The sequence below is a fragment of the Dermacentor andersoni genome, chromosome 5 (genome assembly GCF_023375885.2).
Source record: "Dermacentor andersoni chromosome 5, qqDerAnde1_hic_scaffold, whole genome shotgun sequence".
NCBI lineage: Eukaryota > Metazoa > Arthropoda > Arachnida > Ixodida > Ixodidae > Dermacentor > Dermacentor andersoni.
The window spans coordinates 87,493,045-87,516,202 of record NC_092818.1 but is presented as its reverse complement, the minus strand read 5'-3'; the positions used below and the strand labels follow the sequence as shown (position 1 = coordinate 87,516,202).

At 42.3% G+C, this 23,158-nt stretch overlaps 2 protein-coding genes across 3 annotated transcripts in view; one reads left to right on the top strand and one right to left on the bottom strand.

The window, feature by feature from the left end:
- The window catches only part of LOC126531997 (cell adhesion molecule Dscam1-like), a 296,924-nt gene extending 289,285 nt beyond the window's left edge, over positions 1–7,639 (top strand). For both annotated transcript variants that reach the window (XM_055070830.2, XM_055070829.2), the window contains exons 36-37: positions 1,572–1,621; positions 5,414–7,639. In XM_055070830.2, coding sequence (XP_054926805.1) covers positions 1,572–1,621; positions 5,414–5,481 — 118 coding nt within the window. In that variant the 3' untranslated portion in view covers positions 5,482–7,639. The remainder of the gene's footprint in view (positions 1–1,571; positions 1,622–5,413) is intronic.
- LOC126530850 (hormone-sensitive lipase-like) overlaps positions 5,540–23,158 on the bottom strand; it is a 49,998-nt gene continuing 32,379 nt past the window's right edge. The window contains exon 8 of the mRNA XM_050178153.3: positions 5,540–8,426. Within this exon, the coding sequence (XP_050034110.2) occupies positions 8,214–8,426 (213 nt within the window). The 3' untranslated portion in view covers positions 5,540–8,213. The remainder of the gene's footprint in view (positions 8,427–23,158) is intronic.

Sequence of the window (23,158 nt, the reverse complement as noted above, 5' to 3'; positions counted from 1 at the left end):
GGAAAAGTGCGCTAATAATCACTTGGCAGCGGGCTGCTCAGAACAACACAAGAGCCGAGCCTTTTTCACTACGTTGTGCATGCGCCTTGTTTCCCTTTGTCCTCTGGGCCGTAAACAATTCCACATATATATACATGCACCTGGCTACCGCAACTCTAATGTCTACAGACCATTGTACCTTTAATCACCATTACGTGTAACATTTTTGCTGGCGTTCAGCCAGTCCGTGGGATCTACTTAACAAGACACCTTCATTCCCTTCAAGATTGATTCATTGCTGCGAAAGTGGCCCATAGGGGAATGACATCTGCCATTGAAGAGAACACCCACTAGCACACATTTCTATGAAATAGCCGTATTAGTCTCTAATAGGACGATATATTGTGTATTTTTAATAAACAACATATCATGACACCTTAGCGCAGCTGCCCCTATAGTACATTCATTTAGCAGGCAGTTAATTTCACTTTGCTGCTGGAGAAGGAAACAAATCTTATAAAATGAGCAACTGTCATCAGGCAAACATTTAAGCAGTTTAGGACTGCCCACGTGAGTGCACAGCCCTACGTTACCAGGTTTACCCACGCGTAATGCGCAGGTTACCCCACTACAGGGAACAGCAATGTTTTCATCCCATTACTAAACCAACTCGCCCAGTTGTCCCTACTGAAATTGCAATGCATATTTTGGGATATTTTGGGAAAATGTCTCAAAACCGGTAGGGGCCTACGTTTCCTACTAAATGAGCGTGCCTGTTAACACTGATCAATTTCATCTCTGCAATTTCAAGGTTTCCCCGAAAACAATTAAGGCTACTAGGTGTGAACATTTGATCATTATATTGGTCATCACTGAATATCGCACAATTTCTTATGCCTACCACTTAAAACTATCAAAGTCTAAAAGACAGCGTTGCCTTACCAAAGTATCTTTTTTTTTTTAATGTTGCTGTTGTTGTTGACGATGCTGTATTGAAGCCACTGGTATTACATAGACAAGAGTAAGCTTTGTTACAGACCTAGTGCACACCAGGTAAGCGCATATACAAACCTCATGGTCCACATTTCCTTCCTAAACAACTACGCAAAAAAGTGAACCTCACTATCTTTCATAAAAAAACCACTTTAGATTTTTGATTTATATTCAAATATAATATTCAGGTCAGCTGCACTCTTCGTGAATGGTAAAACGGGTTCAAATTCATAAACACATTTTGTTCTTTGTTTATTAACTGCGAGAAAGTGGGAAATTTGGCTACTGAGGAACCTGCTATTCCAAAACATGTAGCTAAAGGAATGTTCTGTTGCATTTAAATGTTCAAAGCACATAAATGTGGCGATCTCTAATTTATAAGAACATGAGCGACTAAATGAGCGAGCCTATTGCTACAATAAAAAGCGCTCTGTATGTACGTGTGCACAGTGTACAATGAAGTGCCAGTGCATACTTTACGCCGTATCTCAAACGTATCCAAGTGGAATTACACAAAAACATGCTTGCATATTCTCTCATTTATGCGGTGCATGAGAGACAGTTTGCAGTCGCCAATAATTTCTGCTTATTCGTTTCAGAGAGAAGACATACTTCTTTAGCGGAGAAGAACTTCGCAGTGATGTACAAGGTAACAATGCATTTTGCTTCTATGCCGACTTGTCTGCATCTTCTATTCGCTGAAATGTTGTGACGTGACATCAGAGTACCTTAGGTTGGCCCTTCAGCAGTCCATAACAGTCAACAGGCAACAGCGCGCAGGAACAACCATTACAGTTGAAGCAATGAATATATTGCATGCTCTGGCACGAGCACCTCCTCACCGCTTAACACCGCTGCACGCGCCTAACCTCTGGCTGACCCTCTGTGTAAAGCGACGGTGCATAAAGCGATATAGTTTCCCACAAAGACCTCGCCAGTTGGGGAACCAGCCCTGGCCATAAGGCGCTATAGCAGTTTTGAGTGTGCAACTAAAATATTCTTACGTCTGGTAGGGGAAGCGGAAACCCACGAAATATGGCACCATATTTCCAGCGAAATGCACGCCTTTCAGAATGCAACGTAGTCATTCTTCATAGGTAACTGAATTTGTGTAGATGCTGCCAAAATTCTATGACGCGCTGCCAATTTGGTGAGAAAGCTTCAAGGCAGGGTCACCATCAGTCTTTTGTATTTGCACCTTTTCTGTCTGATCAAGCTCCCTCTCATGGTAGGAGTAGCCGCTTTGCTATTGTAGAAGTGAAATTTACGGATATGCAACTAGTTCGACCTCTCCCATCTTGCGGACCTTGTAAGTAAACACCTTAACCCAACTTAATTTTCCACACTGTGGTCCACTTAAATGTGCCATTTAATATGCTCGATTTAAGGCCAAGTTTCGATAACTTTTACTGTGGCACAACCGCCCGCATAATAAAAATATTTTTAAATAAGTAACATCACAGTGCTGACATCACAACTACAGCAACATCACAACCAGCGCTGAGGTCTGCACGAAAATTAAAAATCATGGAGGTTCATTTTTGTTTTCTTTTGTCTATCACCTGGAAATTAATGAAAATAGAGTTTTCAAATAATATTTTGTTATCCAAGATTGATTTAGTGTCTCTCCTTAGTGTCCATTTTTAGGCATGCACAATAACAAAAATCAAATTTAATGTTTGTCAATTTAGCTAAAGTGCTTTGCTTGAAACATTTAATAGCCTAGGAAGGAAGAAGTCTTTTAAAAGTGACAGCTTTTACATTGAATGAGGGTAGAAATGTCTGGCACTTACTTAACTTCATATAAATATTTAATAGTAATATCAAGCCTTACAATGCTTAATACACATTCAAAAATTAGACAATTCACTTCATGCGCTGTCAACTAAATTCAATAAAAGGTAATTCCCAATGCTTCCACAAATACCCGGAAAAAGCTGGGAGAAAAGTGAATCACAGCAGTTTTCAACAAATTTCAGTGAAATCTCTTACGGTGTTGTGAACGTTAGAGTAAGAGAGAAGCGAAATGGTTGTTATAACCAAACCACACTTACATGCAAATAGACACACTCACATGTCAATAGATGTAATATGCTTTTCCATACAGTTGAACCTGGAGACAACAAAGTTGCATTCTACATGAAAGTACCTTCGCTATATCCGATATTCGTTATAAGCATATATTCGTTGCATGCGCATGTATAGGTGAAACATTTTGATTAACTTTGTTACATGCGATAATTCATTATGTGTGTGTTCGTTATATAGCGTTCTTTTTTAGCTGCACTAAATTTAAAGAAAATCAACTGTGGCAGGTAGCACAATTCTAACCCTTGAACTAAATTGCTCGATGAGGAGGGCAATCCACGGGGGCGGGCGATTTCACTAGCATTCAAATGTGTAATTGACCAATTAATAAAACTTCACTAATTACATTACTGCACATATTGCAATTTGCGAATTGCAGCTGGCGAGTTTGGAAAGGCATATCGAGTTGGAACAAATTCTAAGGATGGCACCTGTTTCGAGATATGTGGCAGCAAACGTGCAGTAAAAATGCACTGTCATTCAACGAAAACACTGTTTTATGCATTGAAGCACAAAACTAACTGGAATGACCATGTATTTTGTTGCACACTTTAAAAATTAATACATATCTCAAAATTGATGCCATCATGATAATTCATTCCAAGTGGACATGTCTTGCAAGCTCACCAGCGACAATTTGTAAATTCCAACACGTGCCAGATTGTAATTATTAAAAATGTTAATTAGTATAATTGTATTATTATCCAATTATGTATTCCGACTTCTCATAGAAGTAATGCCTGCCTCATCAAGCAACTTCGTGCAAGGGTTACAACTGTACCATCTGCCACAGGCGATCTGCCATGCCATCTGCCTGGCATAGACATATGAATGCAATTCAACAGGTATTTGTGAAGGCAGGCATATATTTGGACAATCAAGCAGTTTTTCGGCCATAGAAACCCAAACGCTAGAGCCTAAATGAACAAATGGGAAGCAGCCTTTTTCATGAAAAGCAGCAAGCATCGCCCCCCTGGTAGTGAAACAATGACATATAGTGAACAGACTGGCGGGCTGGTTAGGACTGCACAAAGTGAAGCATAGCACAAGCGGGCACCCAGGACGACGTCATCTCCTCTGCCGCCATTCTACATGCCCGTTTGCACTGTACTTCATCTAATGGCATATACTTTTATGATTTCCTTAGTGCGGGGAACAGACTTCATTCACGAGTGCCCAAGAGAACCATAAAAGTGCGATCGTCTCTAACCGCTGAGTGTGTGTCAGATGCTACAAGGACAAGGTGCCATGCTACATCAGGCATATGCCTACATGCTTTATTATTATTATTATTATTATTATTATTATTATTATTATTATTATTATTATTATTATTACTCATGGGTAAGCCAGGAAACATGCCATGCAGAGACATTCACTAAGGCGCTCTTCCTCCCTAGAAGAAAGGCTGATTGCAGTGTCAGTCTCTGCTTGGTGTTTAAACCATATAGGGTACTTTTTGATAAGGCAATTCAGCTTTTGATGGCCTCGTATTTGTGGCCGTAAGTCCTCACACTAAACATACTAGAAGGAAATCTGCCGCTACTGTCTATGCTCTTCAACAGTACAGCCTTTCATTCAACATACAAATGATGGGTAGTATGTGGACTTTTCTAAACATTGTCCCTCACGCCTTGAACAATGTTCCAGTTTCTTTCTTAGCCTTACACTGTCATGTCAAATTTGCTGTATGGCAACCTACCCTCTGATTTCTACCATATTTTTGTTCCTGTAACATAACAAAGATAACTCTTTAAAACATCTAAACTAATGGCCAGCAGTGGTCAAACACAGGATGTCATTGGAGCAAATGTTTCAACAAGGAGACTTGCCTTGGCCAAGTCACCTCATTGGAACATTGTCTCCAGAGACCCCTAACAATCCATTTGACCACTACTTAATCACATGATGTCTCCATCTTTCTGTGATCCTCTGTCTTGTTTGGCTATCTAGACTAGCAAGTATCACTGCTCAATGCAAGCCAATCCTAGCAACATGCAGACTAAAAAGAGTCAATAGGCAGTCAGTATTTCACAACAGAGAAAATTGGTTGTCAATGCAGAACACTCAACTGCTAAAAAGAAATGTTGCACAACTAGCAAGCAATAAAGCTCAACCACAAAGAATTATAAAAGAAGCTGCAGTTTGCCTTCTCAACAATGCCCTGCCAAATTGTAGAAAAATCCATGTAACTACTGCCAACCATTGCCATAATGTTAAACGACTGCAGTTCCACATTTACCTCTATTAAATGAACAGTTTATCCTCAATTTAGGTGCCACTACGTTTATTTCCAGTAGCATAACAGGCAACCCATCGCGTTTCTGACAGAGTTGATGTCTTTTTTTTTCAGCATTTTGCGTGGCCCTCTCCCCAAGAATGGCAATGGAGTATGCATCAGAAGAAATCAAGTTTTCTTAGAAGTGCAGGTGTCTTACAAACACTGAAACACATCACAAAGAAACCACATAAGCCTGGGTGTGCTTGGACAGTTTATACACCTTTCAAAGTACAAAACGTCTTTGGATACACAAGTATTCTATGCAGTACACCTTGTTCAGAACATGAAAATGTCATTGCAACTGTGCGTACTGATATTAACAATAGCCGAATAGTACGAGTGTACATAAAGGAGGTAACCTGCCATGCCAAAAAAGTGCATTGCATCCTTTGAGCATGACTTTGAGCAAAACATAATACTGACTGTTCATTGCTCATTTAAGTAAAACTAACGAAGAAGCAGGAAGTGACTCACTACAGCAAATAGTGACCAGCACAGCTGTGACAACAAATGCACAAAAAAATAAAACTGAGAACAACTGGTTAGGAACTACTCAATATTGTAAATATACAGATGTCATCACACGCACTGCAGCATTCAAACACTTTAAGGCGGAGTAGAGATAATCTTAACCGCATCACAACACTAACAGTGGCATCTCGCCTCTTGTGTACTCGGAGTTGCTTCTCTGTGAACAACATAAACCTGCAGTATAAGGTCAGCAAAGCGGGGTGCATGAAGACCCGAGATGATTGCAACGAAACTATGCTTGACTACCATTAATGTGACATTCACTGTGCATGTTGCAGTTGCACAGTGCGCAGGGATGCCATCCTTTGCTAGCAATACCAAACAGCACCATGGCAACAAGAGCGCTTAACAAAAACATTCTTTAGTGTCATGACTGTCACACAATATTTAGGAAGCTCTTATCAGTCCCTATATCAAGTAAGTAATTTGCCTTGACTTGTCTCTCCTGCACAATAACGCAGCTCTGAGAAGCCATCAAAATCTAGACTGATTTGTTCAGTATGTAGCAGATGCCATGACAACTACCGCTCCTTACGGCTGTGTGGTAAGAAGTTAGAGTGTCCCGAGTCTCATGGTCATGCAGGCTTGATGCCACTTGGCCACAGGAGCACTGAAAATTCATTCTCCGCAGAACCGACTGTGGTGTTGTCTGCTACAAGTATATTCAAAAATAATTCGAGAAGTGCGCCAGCCGTGCGAGTATATGACCTAATTTAAACAATTACAAAAACAGGAAATGGTGCCACAAAACACGGCGTGACACACAGGGAGAGTGACGGGTAAAAACATGAAAACGAAGTAAACATGCTCTGCTATGACATCACCACAGGAAATGGGGTGTGGCAGAGGGATGTGAAGACATTTCAATTTACTCATCATAACACATATCTCTGACAAGGTAACATGTAGAACAACAAAGGTTTACTTTACTTTGACTCATAGGGAAGACTTCCTGACCAAAGTGCCAGCCAAGAAATTTGCTAAAGTACAACACATGTCGCATAACAAGAGATGTTATGTATGTACAGAAGCTGTATGCTGACTATTCAGAGAATAAAAATTATTTTGCTAAAAGAAACCGGGAAAAAAAATGTGGTGCACTGCTTTCGTTGGTGAATACGGCTACACAGCACACAGAGCATTAATACAGTACAAACCTAACAGAAGCAGGTCAATCCAGGTGTTTGGTCAAGAAAGCTTGTGTTATCTCAATGCCTTCACGATTCACACAGAAGTGACTTTAGCAATAGCTGAGTCATGACTATAGTAATGGTCCAGTGCCATGACACGTGACACAATGCTGCCAATGTATCCACCAAGAATGAGGCAAGCTGTTATAATCTCGACTATGAGGTTGTAATGAAGCCGTGAAGAGGTCACACTGAGACCTATGGCCACAAAAACTTGTTCCTTTCGCAAGGTCAACCAGACATCTTGACCATCTGTTCAACTGTGCCCGCATGCTTGGTTGAACAGATCAACCTACCCTGCTAATCACTCAACGTAGCCTGACTCGTGAACATTCAAGTGAGCCTTGCAACCAGTATCCAGCTGACATGAAAACTAATGTAAACGCCACTATGACAGCATGACTACAAGTGACAAAACATGAAACAGGGGCAGAGAATTAGGTAAGAAACAAACATTCATTTTTACAAACTATTAAAAACCAACCAGCACAGTAGGAAAACAAAGATCACCAAGTGTTGTCCCATTTTCTATAATCCCTGTCTGTCATTGCCATTAAAGGCCAGTGTTTACCACGTGCCAATGCTCTCATTCTACTTAAGTTCTCATTCAGTTTCTCGTTCGGAGGGCTCTCTCGGTAACAAAAACATATCTTTCATAATTAAAGTGTGTGTGAACGACATGATATGTACACCCTTCACTGGATCACAAAATAGCAAGGTCATTTCCTCAAAGGCAACAACAGTTAGTGGACACTCTTAGGCAGGCTGGTTTTACGTGGTAAGGCATTACATGACACCCTGTTAGCAGTAACAATTCCTCGAAGCGATATGTAGGTTTCTGTCTGTTTAAAGACCAACCTACACCATTCCAACATACATTACGTGTACTGCACTAAATCATACATATAATTGCAATCCTCCAACTTTGGCCTCACCAAGGAAATGCATAGTTTCATTGTAAATTGTCAACAATTATATAATGCTTTAGTGATCCTCGCAGATACAAAAGGCCTCTTCCATTCAAAAGTGGTGCGAGTGTGTATGTGATGCACTCGTCTAGTGTTTTCTAGTCACTGTATAAGATCGGCTCCATAAAAACCACCCCTAATGTTAAGTAACCGTCGGCTGTATAGTGAGTTTATCAAAAATACTCATTTGATACCCAGTGTCTCCATATGAAGGGCAGCCCTCAGCATGTTGACGCAGCACTGGATACCATCTTGGGCCTCATTTCCACGAGGAAATAGATTAAGAAACCCATGTGGCAGGTAATCCAGCACTTTGACAGTTATTTGGCAGCCCAGGGCACGTAGCTTCTTGGCGAACATGATCATGTCATCCAAAGTTGGGTCGAGATGAAGGCACTGAAAGCAACACAGAACAGAAAAGGAGTGTTTATTGCAAGACCATGAAAATCAACCTTAAAAAGATCCTTCGTAGATGTACGCCAATTTGGTCAACCGATACATCAAAGACAGCAAAGCTGTACACATGAGTTATAAGTATCAGGGGTCTGTTTGCTGGTTACTGTTAGTGATGATTCATCTCCAACACCCTGCTACTCATTGTGGCCCCCACACAGGCTGCGTTGCCGATTACACCGTCAGTTTTTACCACCACAGGCACACACACTTCTAGCCGACCTCCTGGTGGAACTGGTAAAATGTGACGCACGAAAAAAAAAAAAAATCACAGATTACACAATGACTAAAAAAAAACACGAAAAATTTTTATCTATTCGAGTAGGGTATACACAAGGTATGTTTTATTTTATAATCATCGATAATTACATTTAAAAGTCAAAATTCAGGTGTCTGATGTAGGTTGCATTGCTGGCTGAAACCGAGCATGCCGCCACTTGCTGGCCTTCACTGCACAAAAATGAAAACAGCTGTGAAACTGCCCTGAACAGCATTGCTGTAAATGAAGACCATGACATGTAACCAAGGCATCTACCAAGTTGACATTTTCAAATTCCCTGAGTTTTCCAGGTTTTCCCTGAGCGATACAGAACTTTATTTTATGTCAAGACAGGGGCTGACACCACGTCACCCAATGCGGTCACTCTCAAGTAAGCATTTTAAGAAAATTAAAAAGAACTAATCCAGCTTGAATAGTAAGGAGTAGTGTTTATTTTATTCAAAATAGAAAATTTAAGGGAGGGAATAGTAAAATGCACAGCAAATATCTTCGAAAAAGAAGAATGGTAAAGGTCATTGCCAATCGAGTTGAACATTTTCAAATACGAATAAAAAGAGATGCATACAGAAGCAAATATTTTTGAAAATGAGCAATTTCTATCAAGTGATAGCAAGATCATTGGTATTAGGCCAGAATTTTGTCACAAGTGAGATTTTCTCAGCAGCTGGAAAGTCAACCTCAAAGTCAACCTCAACTGTCCTCACATACTCTCAGCCCACGCACAATGCCTGTTTTGTGTTTCACTGCTTTTAAGAGTTTATTTTGGTTTGGATGAGGGCCACCTGCATCTTTCCGTCAGCCAACACTCTGCTTTTTGAGCTCAAGCTCCTTCAAAGTAGAGGGGCACAGTTCGTTTCCCGATCATTCCTGAATGCGACAGTCATTTCTTTCCTTGTCCTTGTTCCACCAAGCATTCGCCCCATGGACCATTTGAAGCACCCTCTTCGTCAGTTGTACAATCAACATCCGACTTTTTGGACTCCCTAGGGGCCACGAAAACGTCTGAAAAAATGGATGCATGTCTTTTACTGCCCTCAAGGGCTCAAATTGTCACAGGCACGTCCGAAAAAGCTCTGTACACCTATTAGGCACATCGATGCTCGTACTGTGACAGGAGACGGTGGGTGCACGCGTGTATAATTATGGAATACGTGCTGTGTCCCGTGACAATTGCCCTTCCCACACTTGTTAAGCTTCACCGCAATACTTCACATATGCTTCACCGCGTAACATCCCTGTCCCGAGGCGAAGCTGTGATTCGGGAACCGGCATTATGCAACGCGCCATGCTTTCTAAGCTTCGAAGCCAATTGTGAGGTTTACAAAGGTGGAGTCGACGCCATTACTGACAGCGGCGAATTCTTTCAATGAGAAACATGGCACCGAACGGCATGAACAGCGAACGTCGAAGCAGCTAAGCCTCGCGTTGCCACGGTGGTGGCTACGGCTCGGATCTGCGTGCGAGAGCGCTGGTTTGAGGCGGCGAGATAATCAAAACGGCGGTGTTGGCTTTGATTAATGCCGTTTCGGATCTGCGGTCATGGCAAATAGCCCGGAAAATCGGAGAGCAAAGGGTTCTTGCGTGTGAAATTACAGATGTTCTTATACATTGCACTCTAGGGGCACGTGGTGGTGCCACGAAGCCGTCCGAATTATCGGGCATTTCCCTAAAATGGTGTGTCCAGAAAATTGGTTGTTGACGGTGCACTGGCAACTCCTCCAGTCGACGACACGGCGTCAAAGACAATTCGTTACGAATCCTCTCTTTTACTCGAGCCAGCACTAGGGCGACTTTCGTTCCCTTTCAATAAAATGACTGCTAATTTTCCCTGATCGAAGCACAGATTCCCCGAGTTTCCGCGAGTTTTTCCAGACTATTCAAAATCCCTGAGAATTCCCGGTTTTCCCGGTTGGTAGATACCCTGTGTAGCAGTAACATGCATTTGTGCATTACACACATGGTGCAAATGCTATATTCCCCCCATGTGTGAAATGTATAAAGCAACAATAGTGCAATTATAATGTGAAATAACAAAATGTAATAATGCAGCCTTATCCAGGACCTTAGAAGAGGGCCTTCTCCTAGCAGAGCAATGAGCGATACATTAACGCAGTCCGCAGATCAGCATGACAGAATGTCCATTGCACCATGCGGATTATAATTAAAATCCCAATGGGCTGCACCAAGATGACAGATGCTCATAGCACCACCAAGACACATTTGCACAGTGAGGCCACATGGCTGCGTGTCGCTCTTGTAAATCTGTGCACAGAACTTAAAGAGCCTCGCTAAGTTGCTGTACTTTCACCCCTATAAGTTATTGGACCCCATACCCTTCAATGAGCTAAGTTGAATTAGCTGTCTGAAAGCCTGCGTCTCCTGACATCAAAAGGTTCGCTTTTCCGCAATGCTTAGTCACCTAGCGGCTGAAGTGCAAAGCAGAAGATTCGGGGCATAGCCTATGTTCGGGGGTGAGGGGATCTTCACGCTATTCGCGTAGTGCGCGCCGATGGACGCACCACTGGTGGCGGCCTTGCGCAGAACACTCGGGAAAGCAGCCAGCCGCGTGCCGCAGTTTGCTGCATCGCTGATCGTGCTTCTCTGTCTTATTCACATTTTCAGAGCAAACTAAGCAACACCCTTCGCATGTGCAGGGTGGCAAAACTTCAAGGAATCTAGAAGAATTGTTGCGTGGTTGGGGGCCCAAATACCGGCAAAAACGTGCCGGCAATATAGTTTTAATCATTCCTCGCAAAGCCTCATCAGCGGAGGCAACGGTGGCAATGGATCGCCGCCGTTCGGCGGGAAGTTTCTTGTTCTCATCCTTTCCTTTGTCGCGTCGGTGTTTTTTCCACTCCATCATATTTAGACGGGTAAGCGACTAAGTTCGTCTGCAGTATAGCATGCAGTTGAAAGGCATTTCGGTAAAGTTCTGAATGTCGTTTGCCGCTTATACTGTTTGCCGCTTCTTTACCACGTTGCACTAGCTAGGCAGCACAACTGCATTAGCACATTGTGTTGTATGTTAAAGTTACTGACGCTTGCAAGAATTGAAATTGTTGGTTTTATATGGCCCGGTAAATACTCGCACCAGCTGTCACGCACTTTACGTTCTTGCAACTATTTTATGCGTGGCTTGGCGCATGTTGAACTGTTGCTAGTTGCTTCATGTATAACCCTTGTTGATTTTTTTAAGTGCGAAGTTTTCACCCTGCCTTGTTTGTAAAGGTCTTAAATCTTGATGTGTCTTATAGGAATGATACCAAACAAACGCCTCCTTAACAGCTTTATTCTTTTCGCCCGAGGGCATCATAGATATTGTGGTTTGTTGGGAAATGTGTTTAGAAAATAGGTAGTTCAAGGCAAGAATTGCTAATAGTTGCTGCATATGGTATTTTTTTCCATTTTTGCTGAAAAGGCCGCGTCACGTTTGGGAAGTCACCACACCTCGATGCTGCCTGAGCAAACCTAACACGCCGAGTGATTTGTTTGTTTCACAACGTAGTCCCTTTTTGCATGTGAATTTTGTGTTCAACTGAATTCTTTCTTAATATGCTTACGGCCACAGAGGACTAAACCTGGCCTTGCCGCCAGCGCTCACCTACTTTGACTGGCGCTGCTCTGCCTTTAAATATATCATGTGGCATCTCTCTCTAGTAACATTAAAAGAAAGCACTGAAGAGTTGGTCTGTAGCTCTGTACATTTTCAAGCAGTTCCCTTGGGGAATTTAAAAGTGCAAAAACTGCAGTGGGAACGACAGTTCATCGACGTATATGCAGCAGAATTATATCGGCGGTACAGCGCTAACATGCGCTTTTATTAACCCATGCGTTTGGTGACTTCATTGACTAGTGTATGTGTTTCCATCAATAAATTTGCAATTACTCTTCTTGAGACGACTTTGACTGCAGTTATTTGGCGATATCACATGTATTCATCGGCAGAAAGATCACAACGGCATGCGCAGACATCGCACCATGCTAATTTGTTTGATATAATTGGCCAAGATATGTTTAATATAGAACAAGAAGCGAACCTTTGGCTTAGCAATATGTCATTATGGCTGAGAACAAATAAGTTGGAATTAAACATTAATAAAACGAAGTACATTACGTTTTAACCATGAAACCATGGTATTCTCCGCAATACGCAGCTCACATTCCGATGAGCTCCGATTGAGCGCATTAAGACTCAAAACTTTTTAGGCATTATCTTTCACGAAACATTGAGTTGGTCCAATCACATGGATAAGCTTCGCACCCACATATCGCGGTCCATTGGCATAATTGGCAAAATCAGATGCTTACTGCCCCTTTGGGTGACAAAGCAGCTTTGCTACAATTTAGTTTACTCACACATACATTACTGCCTATTTATCTGGGGCACAAGAACAAAAACGAATAAAGATAGCATTCACAGGCTGAAAAAAAGAATCTTGCGTATAATCGAAAATGTCCCACGCCAAACGCCTTCCTCACCACTTTTTCATAACCACAGCATATTAAAATTTGAAAATATATTTTATAAAAAGGTAGCGACAGTCATCTATGATCAAATTAAATCGAACACAGATATATTTAAGGATACTTACTTCCAGAAGACACACATGTATTATCTTAGGAAAACCCCCTATTACAGTGAAAGGATTCGAACCAAATACGGCAAGCAAAAGCTAACACACCTTATTTCTTCATTTTTAACCTTTAACAGGATTGCCATGCGGTTAGTGGATGAAAGCCGATCAGAAGCAATTTTCAAAAAACAGATGCACTCTTATCTACTCACGCTTCAAACAGGAAATTTTTTTTCTCTCTTCTGTGTAAGACTTGCTTGTTTTGTATACTTTCTTCAGAAATGTATTGTGCCCTAAAATTCAGCAGTGAAAATTTCTTTTCGATAAGCTCTTGATACAGATATGTTCTAGTTCACTTGTTAAAACCGCGGCTTAGTTCTTTTTTCACTGCATTTATGTATTAGAGCTCTAGGCTGAGTGTTCTGCACTATTTATGCAGATTGTTTTTTCCCAGCATTTATGTATTACATAGAGTGACATGCTGAGTGTTGTGCAATGTCGTGGTCTGGGCGGGGATTGGCGCATTGTCAGGCATTCAGTTGCCTTTTCGCCAACCCTTACCGCTGTACCACTGGATAAGATCTGTATACTTGAATTGATGATGAAATAAATCACTTCGCTTCACTTTAAGTCTGCACTAACAACGGGTGCTTATTATTGAAGTAGAGAAGCAGCATTACGGCAAGAATAGAATTAAATAAAATGATCGAGACGTCGCATTACTCAACAAAATCGAGTGGCTACAGTCAACATGAGTTCCACTTCATGTAAATGGGGTTTATGGCGTTTGTCTGCGAGACGCACCTGGCACGTATGTGGACCAGGTGTCCCAAACACCGGTAGCATCGTGTTCATGCCCGCTCTCACGGAGGTCAGCGTCTTCCCTACAGCTGTCACCGCAGAAGCAGTCTGACACTCAAACAAAGGAAAAATCACAGCCGCGAGCTTCAGCCATCCTTGCTGCAAAGGGTTGTCCTCTGCTACTGCTCCCGAGCATACTGTTGGTAGCGCCCGCTAGGTGGCTATCAGTGGCACCTCTATAGGCAGTGCACAAGGCGAATACAGTCAAACCTCGATATAAAAGTTGGTAAAATCGCCAATTTGCTTCGTTATATCAAAACATTGCTCTAGTGAAATTCGACCTTCCATGAAAATAAGTACGGTCGACGATTAAATTTTCTTACGGGGAAGGGGCCGCAAGTTTTTCAGAATAATCACACAATCAGAAAAAGCTAATCTAAAGGAGAAAAAGGTCATTTTGTTGAATACGAGAGCCAGCGACAAAAGATACAGTTTTTGATGCCGTGTCGACGATATTTTCACATCGGCGGTACAAAATGAAGCCAGCCACGCGTTTGCGTCTACTACGCCTTCGCGGCTGATAGCGTCGTCCGCAGTGGGATGATGCTATCATGAAAAAACTCGCAGCCCCAAAGGCAAAGGATCGATTGCAATAGCAAATTGCTAGACAGCTATACCAAGTAAGGAAAGCAGTTTTATCAGCCTTATAAACTCGTAAACATTTGCTTACTAACTAAATTAACAAGCATGGTGTCATGCGTGCACAAGCAAGCATAAACACATCTCACTCAATGAGCGTGCACATTCGCTGTCAAAACGCTGAAGAGCAGCGACGGCGAATGAATTGACCATCGTGCTGCCTCTCGCATCAATGCGAACTGAGCGGTGAGAACACAGCACACGAAATTACAATCTTTGTCCGTAAAGTTCAGAGACTGCGTCCATTAAATTTTTTTTTTTTTTAACATCGAAATCATTTGCGCAGCACCCCTTCGAAATGTCTCCCTTGCAGTCTATACACAGCTTCCAACGCTTCTTGAAGTCTTGGAAACAGTTGGAAAACGCTTTTTTTGGCAGGGCTGTCAGCTCCTTTGTCGTGGCATCTTGAATGGCCTCCACGCTACCCATCCAGCGACCTTTTAGGGCTCTCTTCACACGAGGAAACAGGGGAACATCGCATGGGGAGAGGTCAGGCAAGTATGGCAGATGGGGAAGCACAGTAATGCTGTACTTGGCGAGAAATTTTATCACGCTGAGAGCAGTGTGCGGCCTTGCATTATCGTGGAGAAGGCTCCATCTTCCACATGCCCATAAGTCAGAGCGACGGCGTTGCAGTGCATCACATGTGTTGGAGCACGAGGATGTAAAACTCCTGATTCACCGTCTGCCCTAGTGGGACGAACTCGTGGTGTATACCTCTGGCATCGAAAAAAACTATCAGCATCGTCTTTGTTTTGGTCTTCTGTCGCCTCACCTTTCTCGACGCCGGAGAGCTTGTGGACCGCCATTCGGCGCTCTGCCTTGTTGTTTGAGGATCGTATTGAAAACACGATGTTTCGTCTTCAGCAATGATGCTGTCAACGAATACAGCATCCTTCTCTGCCTCGGAGAGCAAGTGAGTGCTCACTGACGCCTGCGTGTCCTTCTGGTCCTGTGTGAGGGAGTGCGGCACAAGTCTGAAATTCAGCTTTTGCTTCCACAAGTTCTCACACAAAATTTGGTGGCATGTTGTCTTACTGATGTCAAGAGCATCTGATAGCATGCGGACTGTAATGGAGCGGTCTTGCTGTATGATCTCCCTGATCCGAGCCCCGTTGTTTATTTCCATGAGGTTGCAGGGTGTTCCTGCCTTGTGTCGTTATCCACCGACGTTCTCCCCAGAACTAACCTCTCGTGCCACTCAAAAGCTCACGCCCGTGATAATCTCTCGTTGCCATAAGCGTCACGAAGGAGCCCATACGTCTGTCTGTGTGGCTGTCTTGCCAAGCTCCACACAGAATTTTATGTTTACACGCTGTTCGAGGTAGACGTCATTCTCTCCACATTCAGTCACAGTAGAATGTGCAGACGACTAGTGACAACATATTTTTCTACATGTAGCCCATTTCTACATGTAGAGGCTGCCACAGCAATTAACATAAATAGCTCAGGTTAGCACGAAAAGATGGCACTACACATATGCACCAACATTTGTTTTGAGGAATCATTTCTAGAGAAGAAAGTAAATCAGTTTCAAAACTTTACGGACAAAGGTTGTATAAGCCCTCGCGGCACTTAAACTTTGCACTCATTGCAGGTCGCTTTCAAAATAGGGCCCACGCGGCCATGCTATACCAGCCGCCGCCAGAGTAGAACGCCCCCCACTCCCCCCATGCATTGCACGCAGTGGAAGACAGCGTGCTTCCTCCCCACCTTTCTCCTTTGCGCGCGTGAGATCCAAGCCACCATCGTCGGCTCACCCTCGCACGCTTTCCCTCGACACACCTACAGCATACGGCACGCGGCCACGGTGTTATCGACTTTAACTTTATACGGAGCATCAACCCCACATTGACGGTGAAAATGTGCCTGGAGTGTCCATATAATTGCTCTCGCAATAAAATTCCGTCAGCGAGGAGCGAATGCTTCATCAGCCTCTCGCTTTAACGCGTCTCCGAAACTCGAGATAATGTAACCTCCAGTGCTAAACATGCAGCAAGACAGTGCCTATGATGCTGCACACGCCTAGCCTTTGCACATGCAGCAGATTATCTTTAAAACATGGCCTGCGGGTTGCGTATGCGCAGCCACGGCTAGGACATTATTCTAGTACACTATAGCCACGGCTGTGCTAGAAAAGGAAACACGCGCAAACCTGCCCCCCCCACTTCTTCCCTTCCCCTCCTCTTGCGCCCGCTTGATCGCGTGTTACCGCGAGCCAGCGCCCTCTCTCTTTCCCCTTGCTAGCATGGGAATATGGTGCTCACCAATCCATCATACTTCTCGGCTCATCCTTGCACGCTTTCACTCGCACCCAAAGCGTACGGCACACGGGGTGCGATAGGATCTTACCTCACTTGGACTTTAAAGGGACAGACAACCGCTCGGAACATGAATCAAGATAACCTCGCTGATGGAATGATTCTCTATCGTAGTGACTAAAACAAGCCATGTTTTTCTCGTTAAACGTGGAGTTATATTTTTAATTCATCGCTAAAAGTCGAAAAAATGACCTTTGGCGGCTCATACAGCAAAAACATGAAGCTACATAAGAGGTCCACCCAGTGATCTTCTACTAGTGTATGCAGTTCCTGGTCTTTTTATTGGTATTGAAGTTCAGTATACTCTTTATTATTATACGTTTTTTCTCACTTACAATGTGCATATAAGCCTTCGTTTCTAGTGAGCAGAAAATTGGCACTGCCTTCGTTTTCGATGAATTGGCTTGGCTCGTCTATTCACAAAATAATGACGATGGGGGCCAGCCAGCCATGACAGAGGCATGTACTTGGGGAAAACGCGCTACAAATATAAGAAATGTCTGTACAACAACGCAAACTTATTGCACCAGATTTTTATTTTCAAAAGTAGTTAAAAGGGTCAAAATGTAGGTGGTTAACCACAGTTACACTCACTCCTGTGAAAGCAGAACGATGGACAGCTTTGACAACTTGTGAGGTGGGCTATCGACGTCGCTCTCACTTCTCAGCGTTGCTGGAGGAGGGACTCTTACTTTTTTAGAGGCTGCTCAGATAGAAAAATTCTGCTTACTAAATATCCACGCGCTTTTGGAAGTAACCGCTGCAGATGTAAACACTACCGAGGATGAGCTTTGCGTTGCGCCATAAGAAACTAGGTCCTTGAAAATCGATTGTCAGTCCCTTTAAACAGTAATAGATGTTGCTCCGCTTTGGCGGTCGCTCTTGGTCACACAGTGTGCAATTTCAGAGGTGTGTTTGCATGCAGCCATTTGTAATTCAAGCATTCAACCATCTGCGTCCGCGGAAGCTTCCATTTATTTTCGGTATTCCTTTGCGGCAGCAATGAAATTTCATTATATTGAAATTGTGCGTAAACACACTTCGTTATATACATTGTTGTTCATTGGAAAAGAAGTTATAAAAAGTTGAACACTTCTTTATATCGAGAATTTCTTTATATTGAAGTTTATTATATCAAGGTTTAAGGTAGGGGTACCACGGCAGCCATCTTGCAAGTAGTTGATATTCCACCACCAGGCTACACCACTCACTCATGACAGAAAAAACATTTTCTTTGCACATTCAGCACAGGTGTTATGACGGGGGATCTGCTTTCGTCAAGAGATGCGCCCCCACCCAACCCCTAACGTTTCTTGAGTGACGAGTGCTGCCTTAGCATGTCATCATCATTTTGATGTTGCACGTACAGTGCAGACAGGAACACAATGTCCTGAACAATGGCATGACCGGTTCCTTCTCGCCGTAAAGCATACTGCTGGTCGCTTATGTCAAATAGTTTCTATTTCGTAGTAAACAAAGCATGAGGAAACACCATGCAAAAGAAAAGTACATTCGTCCATCCACCACAAGTGCATCCAGGACAATCAGAAACGCCAAGAGCAGACCACTGTGTTTATCACTAGGGTCGTTAGGGTCGCATTCATCTTTAGGGTCACATTCCGGACCGCCAAGACATACCTGCCACTAACAAAGGACGAGCAAACGGTTTATTTATGGTTGTGACAACAAAAAGGAGAGTGTTCTGCTGGCCGGACCATAACTGCATTGCAGACAGCTAACCGCTGAACACCAGCCAGCAAGGAGATAGGGTAAACAACTATGGACAGCCTAGAATAAAGTAGAAAGAACAACAAAGAGAAGAGAAAATGTACTATTTACACTGTTTGTATTATTTATAAATGCTGTGGAAAGTTCCATGCTGACAACGCTGCCGGCCCTTATTTACATACATGGCGCAGCCAGGTATCAAACACTGACTGCTCCAGAAAGTTGCAAAAATTCTAATGAGATGCACAGCCATAATAGATGGTTCAGTGCTATCAGAAAGTGGTAGTAGCACTAACTAATATTCTTATTATGGTAGTAGCACTAACTAATATTCTCATGTCTTATGGCCAGACCTGTCCCGTTCTCCAAGACGTACAGTGTCGTTTTCTATGCAAGCTGTGGACAATAAGCTCGCACATGCATTTCGCCTAGTGTCCACGAGCTACGCTATTCTAGTACATGAGGAAAATAGCAAAGTGCCGGCTCAGAAAATGCTACAGCTACTGCAGACCCCCCTTCCCAAGGGGAGCATATATAGTACATAGAACAAAGCACAACATTGTAGCACTCCCAGTGCAAGCGGCAAAGTTGCACATCGGCCTCGAACACAGCCTGCAGAAGCATCTCGGAATAGAAAAATAAAATCTACTAAAACTGAATAAAATCTGCAAGAACGTGTACAATAAATATGTAAAAGGCAATAAAGATTATCACTATCATCTATCATACTTGTGCATATAGACAACCATTTAGAGCACGTGCACAAACACACAAGAAAGTGTGATTGGGGGGCTATCATTTCTTGCAGATAGCGCAAGTATTGCAGTAATAAAAAAAAGTCTGTTCAACGTTATCTCAAAACGAATCACAGGCTGCGTGCGATCCTCGTTCCACCAATGAATTAGCGCACATTTACAGATGTTACACTGTGATGCTGCCACTGCGGACATTTCGTATTCACACCTGATCAGCTGGGCTGTGCAAAGGGACAATAAAGTAAATGCTCCAATTAAAAGTGTACCTAATAGTATAGGCAGGACCCCCGTACCTAAAAGATGGCACATATAAAAGATGGAGTGGAATAGCTTAGGCAGCATTTTCCTTTTTTCTCTTAGGAAGCTGGAGGTTGAGGTCAGCTCTTCGAGTCTGTGTACCCAAACAACAGAAAAGCAAACTGACATACAGCAAAAATTTGATAGTACACAACCCATATATATTATTGTAAGAAATAATAGCTTATTTTACATTGAATCACTTACACTGTTCTTGTCCCATTTTCGATATGCAGGCATGAACTAAGTTATCTCCTTCATAAACTATTAAAGGGAAAATGAGACATCCACCCAGATGTAGCTAAGTGCTACAAAGGAAACCCAAGGGTTCCTTGAAAGAAAAGCCTCGCAGTTGAAGAAAAATTCGTCCGGGTACGGGGCTCGAACCCGGGACCACTGCCTTTCCGGGGCAGCCGCTCTACCATCTGAGCTAACCAGGCGGCTAGCAGATGGCAGGGCGGAGTCAAATTCATCAACAACTCGAACCAAAGGTAACAGTTTGACATAATTGTTCTGCAGAAACTCGCAAGGTGGAGAGAAGTAATTAACAAAAGTAAAATGAGACATCCACCCATACGTAGCTAAGCGCTACAACGGAGACCCATAAGCTAAGCACTACAGCAAAGGAAACCCAGACGGGTTCCTCAAAATTGATTACTTCTCTCCACCTAGCGGGTTTATGTAGAACTATTATGTCACCTCTATAAGCATGTTAGCCAAAAATAACACACGAGCATTACACGTGACTGCATGTACATGTACTTCATTCGCAGCATACGTGCCATGTGTGGTGCGTTGTCCTCTATGTTCGGAGGAATGGCGCCTCTATTCGAGTATGGTGTTTGATATAATAACTCTTCTTATTTTCTTGTCCTCTGCACAAGCTCATGAGAGAAAAAAACAAATGCCAGTGACAACTGCTCTGGGCATGATAAAAAAGACCACACATAAGAACAGGGTGAGCGGAAGCCAATACAAAAGACATTGGACTGCTTGGCACATGTGATCCGTGCTACAAGTCGCCTTATATCTCACTGCAGACCAGTAGAAACTGTGCGTCGGGTCGATAACCAGAAAAAAATAACCCGAAAAGGGGGGGGTTCACAGTCACTGCGAAACTGGCTGAGTGGAAGTGTCAGACAAGTATTACTGGAACACAATGAGTGATCCCTCCTTGCTTCGTATAATATGCAGCTGGCGCTCCTTACTGCAGGCTGGCGCATGCCTTAGCCTTGTCTGCACTGCACAGAACTAGCCCAGCAACAAGAAGACAGCAACACACGAATGGAATGCATTATGAGTGTGACTAGAGAGCTCTCATTGGAAAGGTCTAAAACACTCGCAGCTGAGGCAAGATGTTCTAACCCGCCACATTCTGAAGGAAAGCAAACTTCTTGATTCAGCACTTTTGTTCCAGCCGTTTAGGTGACGCTAGGCAAAAAATATCGCTAACTATAAAAATAGTATTAATTTCTCAGTTTTCCTGCAACATCTTGCTGTGATACACGTGTATATACATAGGGACCATACTTGCTCATTTTTGAGCGACGCATGCTGAGATTTCGACGCACTTAAGTGTGCGTCAACTTTATTGATATTCACAGTGAAGAAAAATTAGAAAGTGCATACATCTGCTGTGACATTACCGCTTGCTTTATTGGAAAAGTATATGTTGGGATGTTGAATTGAGACTTCTAGTTCCTTAATCCAGAACCTCAGCCTCATGGTTTCATTAGCTTCCCACAAAAATGGGCACAAGTATGACACAGTATTCTGAATATTACCTAGTAGTGATCGCATTATTAAGAAAAGTATTGAACATAGATATGAACTTTCGCTTTCCTAAGTGGAAGTTGTTTGAGTGATGCTGTCTCCAAAATTCAACTTCCTCTAGTCAATTGTCGCCATGCTGCTTACAACACAAGTTGCTACTGTATATTTGGCTATCTTCAAATGCAATATAGCAAGAAAGTAAAATTCCAACGCTTCTGAGATGCGTCTAAGAAATGGATAAATATATCCTAAAGTTACAGCACAAGTCACAATGCTGCAATTGCGGTGGGTTTCTCAAGATATGGTCACAACAGAAACCCAGTTAGCCAAAACCGTGTATCCTTAGCTTCTTCTTGGGCATTTATTTTTAAACCTTACATATACACTCGCATCTAATACATGTGTATATGTATATATATATATATATATATATATATATATATATATATATATATATATATATATATATATATATATATATATACATATATATTTATTTATTTATTTAGAATCTATAAGAACTAGTCGTTTCAATGGCATACATGACAACTTTATGCAATAAGCAGAAGAGTTGCTGCATGTTCTCGAAATGTACTGAAAACGGAGCCACCGGAGTGGGACCACCCTCTTACCTGTATTGGGTTTGTGGTCGTAAATATAATACACAGAGCTTTCTGATGCTGGCAAATACAAATGAATGAATGAATGAATGAATGGAAAGGCAATTCATGCTGTGTTGGTGATAATACATCAAATTTAAACATGCCTCAAGTCAAGAGTTAGGAAAGGTAAAATAAGTGAAGAAAGGTGAAGTAAAGTGACCAAGACATAAATCAGCTTTCATTCATTAATATAATAGAATCAGGATATCAGTTAGGAACACTCTATAAGTGAAACTGTGAATATTAAACTGAAATTATGCCGTTGTACAATTGCAATGATGCAACTACCAGGCAGTTATGACAATTATCTCTCTTTATTTCAAAGCAGGACAAAAAGAACATTAAATATTAACAGCCAACTAAAACTGAATTCAGAAAAGTGCAACAGAGCTGCCTCAAGAAACTCTAACCTAAGGCAAACTTCGATATATTAACAGGAGTACGAGTACTTTGAGCACATATATTCATGAGGGGAGCAAAAGCAAGACCGATAGTACTGCAAAAAAAAGAATTAATTATTCATAGCATGGGCATGCCAGCTGCAATAAAGTTGTATATCCTACTTATGTGTGTTCGACGAATGCAATGTATTGAAGCAATCACATGTTGAAAAACAGTGCTAGAAGAAATGTGAATTTTTCGATGATGCTATTGTCTCCAAATGTTAGCTTGCAACTGTACAGATATCAAGATAAGCTTCAAGAATTACAATAAAAACTAATCATATTAAGCTTCAAATATAATCAAGAAACAGTGGTGTGGTCTTTCTAGAAAGAGCAGACAAG